The following is a 6,860-nucleotide window of genomic DNA, read 5'->3' as shown; positions in this document are numbered from 1 at the left end:
TCTCTTCCCATGTTTGGGGCAGTCCACATTTCCTTAGGCAGCTGAAACAAATACTTCTCAGGTGAGCTATGTTATTTCTAAAATCAGTCTAGTTTATCCAGTAACTTCAGCTCAGCCTTTTAATTCTGGGGCTTAGCTGTGGATGACCAATTCAATTATTTTATCATTGCATCCTTAACCTAGGTATTGAACCACAAAGCTGAAAAAAGACACTCAGTGTTTCTTTGACCATCCGCTGACAAAGTCCAACGTATTTCACGGAAGCCCAGGTATTTCACGGAATCTTTGCATCAACAAGTAATACCTGTGATGCATTGCACTGTAAACATTTGTATGTCAGGACTTTGTTCTGCAACTGTTTAGCCTCTTTTTTTTTTTTTTTTTTTGAGATTTTGAGATGGAGTCTTGCTCTGTTGCCCTGGCTGTAGTGCAGTGGTGCGATCTTGGCTTACTGCAACCTTTCCCTCTGCCTCCCGGGTTCAAGCGATTCTCCTGCCTCAGTCTCCCAAGTAGCTGGGATTACAGGCGCCTACCACCACAACCGGCTAATTTTTGTATTTTTAGTAGAGATGGGGTTTCACCATGTTGGCCAGGCTGGTCTCAAACTCCTAAAACCTCGTAAACTGCCCGCCTCAGCCTTTCAAAGTGCTGGGATTACAGGCATGAGCCACCATGCCTGGGCTGTCTAACCTCTTCTGACCCCTGTAGGAAACTGTGGTTGAAGTGAAGAGATACCAGCTGTGGTAGTGGGAGAAGAGAAGAGTGTGGTGTGTGAGATGACATTTCCTCTCCTTCCCCTCTCGCAGGTCACTAAGAAAGCAAACTGATCATTTATTTCTAGATATCTGTACAGATTTCTAGCATAGCACCTATCACAATGCTAAGTGTACTTCTTATATTCATCTTTTAAAAATCTTTATATCTTTTAAAAATTTATTTATTTTGAGATGCAGTCTCCCTCTGTCACCCAGATTGGAGGGCAGTGGCTCCATCTTGGCTCACTGCAACCTCCACCTCCCCGGTTCAAGTGATTCTCATGCCTCAGCCTCCCAAGTAGCTGAGACAGGTGCACACCACCATGCCCAGCTAATTTTTTTTGTATTTTTAGTAGAGGCATGGTTTTGCCACATTGGCTGGGCTGGTCTCGAATTCCTGACATCAAGTGATCCACCCACCTCAGCCTCCCAAAGTGCTGGGATTATAGGCATGAGCCATAGCACCTGGCTGTGTGAAATGTTTATATCTCTTACACCTAGCACAGCTCCCGGCACCCATTGTGGAATGAGAGAAGAACCATTCTGCTTCATGTAGAGGAACAGTTTTTTCATCTTTTTTGGGTGATGAGTCTTTCTTTCAGAAAGCTTAAGAAGGCCAAAATTTTAACCTTTGTCCCAAGAAAAGAGACGCTTGTCAAAATTTGCATACAAGTTTAGGAAGGTTACAGATGCCTTGAAGCAAACCCATGGACCTCTGAGGTTAAAACTCCCTGAATTAAGAGAGAGGGTAAGGAGAAATTGTACAACCTTTACTAAGTCATACTCTTGGTCAAACTAATATCACAGCTGAGGTGGGGTTACTATGCATAATAGACACCATGATTACAGGGGAAAGAGCACTGTAGCAAATGCAATGTGGTGGTCTCCACAATGGTGGTAGGCCAGTGTGAATAAGGACTTGCTTGCAGTTTTCATGTGTAACCTGCCTAGTGAAGATCTGGAGACATTCTCTTCCTTCTTTTCTTGGGTTAAGTGGGATCAACTATTTCTATTTCCCCATTAAAATTTCTCCTCCCTAATTTATCCTTCATTTTGCTCTGGCAATGGGTGCAGTGGTTCACACCTGTAATCCCAGCACTTGGGGAGGCCAAGGAGGGTGGATCACTTGATGTCAGGAGTTTGAGACCAGCCTGGCCACTAACATGGCAAAACCCTGTCTCTACTTAAAAAAAAAAAAAAAAGCTCTGGTACTTATCTCCTTTCTCCCTGCTCACTGAGTCCTCCAGATTCAAAATGATTGCACTGTTTCTCAGGACTTGCAATTACTCTAGATCTTGAGAGTCTTAACTGGTCTCTATAAGACTTTAGATGCAAACTCTGACTGAGACCAACTCATGAACTAAAGAAGTATGCCATCAAAGTGAACAAAGTGAATTGGATGCCTGATGCTAATATGTGGGCACTTCAGAAGATGCCAGGAGGGAGAATGTTTGAAACCTGATGCTAAATAGTATATAAACTAATTTTGCTTTCACAAGTATTTCCAAGGCTAGGCGCCGTGGCTCACACTTCAATTCCAACATTTTGGGAGGCCGAGGAGGGAGGATTGCTTGAACCTAGGAGTTTGAGACCAGCCTGGGCAACATGGTGAAACCCTGTCTCTATAAAAAAAAAAAAAAAAATTAGGCAGGCATGGAGGCACACACCTCTGGTCACAGCTACTCAGGAGGCTGAGGCAGGAGGATCACTTGAGCCTAGGAGGTTGAGGCTGTAGTGAGCCATGTTCATATCACAGTACTTCAGCCTGGGCAATGGAGTGAGACTCTGTCTCAAAGAAAAACAAAAGGAAATATTTGCTAGAACATGTTATATGGGTGGAAATTGACACTTAAACATATTCAAATAGGAATTTGATTACAATTCCAGCACAAAAGGAGTCACTACTATCCCACCAAGATCAATTCTCCATTAGTATTAAGGAGTGCTCCAGTGGTGGGGCAAAAATAATTGTGGTCTAAACTTTTCTTTGGTTTTTGACTTGAATTGCTCTGGAAATTTTCCTTTCAGATTTTGTGTTTGCTTAGCAGGTTCCTTACAATATATGTGTGACTAAAATTATTTTAACAGCTTAATTGTATTACAATGACAAAGATTTGTGGATCTTGTGACAGCAAGATTAAATAAACTCTGCTCTGTATGAGTTTATTTAATTCCTTTTCAGTGGCTGATATTCGAACCTCTTTCATTTAGAGTCAGTCCAGCTGCACAATTCACAAAGTGCCTAAACAAGTCCAGGAGAGGTTAGAGTACACACCACCAATAGAAAAATTGCCATTTGATTGCATAATCTACAGTCTTGTAGTTGAATCTGGCTTCTCGTGAAATTTTAATCAAGTGACTAGGGAAGGTAATATATGATTGGGAAATAATATGAAAGAATTTTACAAACTACTAAATCTGCTGTACATTTTGCTCCATGGTCCCATTATCATTTTCAATAAGAGGAAATTTCCAAATTTTACATGCTTAAAGTTTTACTTTTTGTTGTATACAGAGGAAGTTTTATTTTATTTTATTTATATATGTTTTTGAGACAGTGTCTCACCCTTGTTACCCAGGCTGGAGTCAGTGGTGCAATCTTGGCTCACTGCAACCTCTGCCTCCCGGGTTCCAGCAATTCTCCTGCCTCAGCCTCCCAAGTAGCTGGGACTACAGGCACATGCCAACATGCCCAGCTAATTTTTTTGTATTTTTAGTAGAGATAGGGTTTCACCATGTCGGCCAGGCTGGTCTCGAACTCCGGACTTCAAGTGATCCGCCTGCCTCGGCCTTCCAAAGTACTGGGATTACAGGTGCGAGCCACTGCGCCCGGCCAGAGGAAGTTTTATAAAGGTATATAGTTGAAGGGGTAGTTTAAAAAATATATCATTAGACTATTTCAAATATCAAAGAAAAGGGGATGCAACTGAGACATAAATGACCACAGAGGGAAATATCACTGGAACTAAGAATGGCGTATAATTTACTAATGACACAGTGATCAGGTGTTATTTCTGATAACCTTGAATATCATGCAGGTCACATTTTATTTTGTGATGAGATCAGAGCAAACACTATTTACTAATGAATTTATTTGTGTTTTCAGTCACTGAAATTTGAAAGACAAAATGAAAATCTAGGTCTCTGTGCTATTGCAAAGTATGGCCAAGAAAACAAGCAATCTAAGCAGTTTTTCAAAGAAGGTGTCTTGGGCCAGGCTCAAAGGCTCATGCCTATAATCTCCGCATTTTGGGAGGCAGAGGAAGGAGGATTGCTTGAAGCCAGGAGTCCAAGACCAGCCTAGGCAATATAGCAAAATCATGTCTCTGCAAAAAAGGAGTTCAAGACTAGCCTGGGTAATATGGTAAAACCATGTCTCTACAAAAAAAAAAAATAAATAAATAAAAATTATAAAAGGAATTAGCTTAGTGTGGTGGCACGTGCCTGTAGTCCCAGCTACTTGGGAGGCTGAGGTGGAAGGATCACTTTGAGCCTGGGAGGAGTTTCGGTCTGCAGCTGCACTGAGCTATGATGCTGCCACTACACTCCAGCCTGGGCCACAGAACAAGACCCTGTCTCAAAAAACAAAAAACAAAACAAAACAAAACAAAACCAAAAAATGAGAGAAAAGAAAAGAAAAAAAAGAATATAGGCCAGGTGCAGTGGCTCATGCCTGTGATCCCAGCAATTTGGGAGGCCAAGGCGGGTGGATCACCTCAGGTCAGGAGTTTGAGACCAGCCTGAACAACATGGTGAAACCCCATGTCTACTAAAAATACAAAAAATTAGCCAGGCAGGGCTATATATAGGGGTTGACGCCTATAACCCCAGCTACTCAGGAGGCTGAAGCAGGAGACTCACTTGAATCCAGGAGGCAGGGGTTGCAGTGAGCCGAGGTTGCACCACTGCACTCCAGCCTGGACAACAAGAGTGAAACTCTGTCTAAAACAAACAAACAAAAGAATGTTTCTGTAAGAAGACAGGTGCAGGGGGTGGTTGTGGATGCTGATTTTTCAAATACCTATTTAAATATAATCCATGCTTAATGCAGGACCTAATGCGGTGAGTGAGGCCTGAGCCCACAGAATCCCTCTCAGGGAATTCACAGTTAAGGTCAAGCCACGCTTTGGTAGGCCTGTCTTCACTTTGCTCTTACCTAATCAGGGGAAATCTGATTAACATACACAACAAAGCCTCAGTGGGGGAAAAAAAGTTCACAAAAGGGCAGAGAAGGATTGAGAGAAAAAAAGGAAGAGGCCTTGCCAGTTCTTGACTAGTTAATTAGGGTCAGAACCATACTGGGGATTTCCTATACCCTAAGTTTGTTAAGTGATTACATCGGTCTGGGGAAATGGGATCTGCTCAGAGTGATTCACTCAGTTTTCTTAGTATCGGGTGGTGAATTGCATTTCTTCTCTGCTACCCTATGTATTGACTAATGGACTGGGGGGTGGTGGTCTCCAAGAACTGTGTTTACTCCAATTCAAAAGCTATAGGATTTCAGTAAGCCTTGGCCTGTTGGAGAATGTGAGGTTTCAATTTTCCTCTCTTAAATGAGTGGGGCGCTTATCAGTTATGAAGGGACTTCCCTTGGGACTTGTCACACCACCATACAGCGGAGATGGAAATGTGAGGGTAGTTTCTTGTTCTGCTTTGGCATCTTGGGGTGGCTTTGAAAAGCTTTCTGAACCTCTGACAAAAGAAAAATATTCACAGGATTGATTACTACACAGAATTCAGTGAAGACAATTGGGCAACCTGAATCAGCTGTTGAGATGGAAAGATAGGTGAGCTCTGATGACACGTTTAAATTCTAGGTCTACAGGTAAAACTTTGTAAAGGGCCCTGCCTCAGCGACCTCTGTACTGGGCCCTCCTTTGCTGAGAGCTTCTTACCCCAACCCTAGCACTCCAGGTCCCGAGAATTGTTCAATCTCATGGGAAAAAGCCTCTATAATTATATATATATATATATACACACACACACACACACACACACATACATATGTATATATGTATATACATATGTATATAATATGTATATACACACACGCACATATTACAACAGACTGGTTTTCATGATTTGTAACTATCTTTGCAGAAAAAAACAAAGAAACCAATTCGAATAGCTTAACCTTGCCCACGTGGCTACTGGCATCAGTATTCCACACAAGATTAAAATTACTTTCCAAGATGTACACCCTGTACTCCACTTGATATTTCAATAACTCGATTAAAAATTTCTCAGAAGTCTATTAGAATCAGGAAACGCTCTGCGGTGTGGGTGAGGATTTTAAATTTTTGCAGCGGAAACTTTTGGCTCCATGAACAGAAGGGCAAGAGCAAAAACTCAATTAAACGCGTTCTTCCTCCATCCTTGCCTAGTCCAAAAGTTAAAAAAAAAAAAAAAAAAAAGAAAAACTGTTTGGATGTGTAGCGCTGAGGTTTGCTTTTTACTTTTTATTTTTCCTCTAAAACAGCCAGGTGGATTCACATGATCCAATTTTTTAATTGTGTTCTATGTCCCACTCCGAATAACCCGGATGCCCCAGCACAATCAGAGAGATCGTTTTCTAAAAAAAATTTCAGTCTCCAAAGGTGGGAGGGGTGTGTTGGGGGAGAAAGTACTTTAATTAAAAATCAGTAGCTCGGGGTTTTTGGGATACCGTTTGCCATTTCCTAATTAAGAAATGGGTTTGACAGTCCCTTTGTAGACACTGCTATGAAACCCCAAAGGGTTGGGTGGCTGTCCGGGCGATGACACTCCGGCTCCCTGCGAGACCCCGGGCCAGTCAGGCCCGTCCATAGCTGGCCTCTGGGGTCCGTCCCCGGCTCGCGCAGATACCTCGCTTCCCCTGGCTCTGTCTCCTGCGCTTGGTTCGGCGCGGGGCTGGCCGCCTCAGGCTCGCCGCCACCAGGTCTTTGGAAATACCTTTTCCCTCCCCGGGGCCCCAGCGCGCGGCCACCTCCCAGCCTCCCTCCCTCCCTCCCACTCTGGCAGCGGGGCCCTTCCCCGGCTCGGGAACAGCAACCCGGGCCGCGGCGGCAGGAAGCGAGGCCCTTGTTGCTGCTGTTCCTTGGCGCGCCTCCCCGCCCTCCGGGGGCC

The 6,860-nt window shown here is 43.5% G+C and overlaps 1 protein-coding gene across 1 annotated transcript in view; it reads left to right on the top strand.

Moving 5' to 3' along the window:
- Positions 1-4,812: 4,812 nt before the first annotated feature.
- Positions 4,813-6,860, top strand: part of NFAT5 (nuclear factor of activated T-cells 5, tonicity-responsive) — a gene marked incomplete at its 3' end in the record, with an annotated part of 86,195 nt that continues 84,147 nt past the window's right edge. Inside the window, exon 1 of the mRNA XM_011932122.1 lies at positions 4,813-4,817. Within this exon, the coding sequence (XP_011787512.1) occupies positions 4,813-4,817 (5 nt within the window). The remainder of the gene's footprint in view (positions 4,818-6,860) is intronic.

The sequence above is a fragment of the Colobus angolensis genome, unplaced genomic scaffold (genome assembly GCF_000951035.1).
Source record: "Colobus angolensis palliatus isolate OR3802 unplaced genomic scaffold, Cang.pa_1.0 Scaffold93, whole genome shotgun sequence".
Lineage (NCBI taxonomy): Eukaryota > Metazoa > Chordata > Mammalia > Primates > Cercopithecidae > Colobus > Colobus angolensis.
This window is presented reverse-complemented; position numbering and strand designations above follow the sequence as displayed.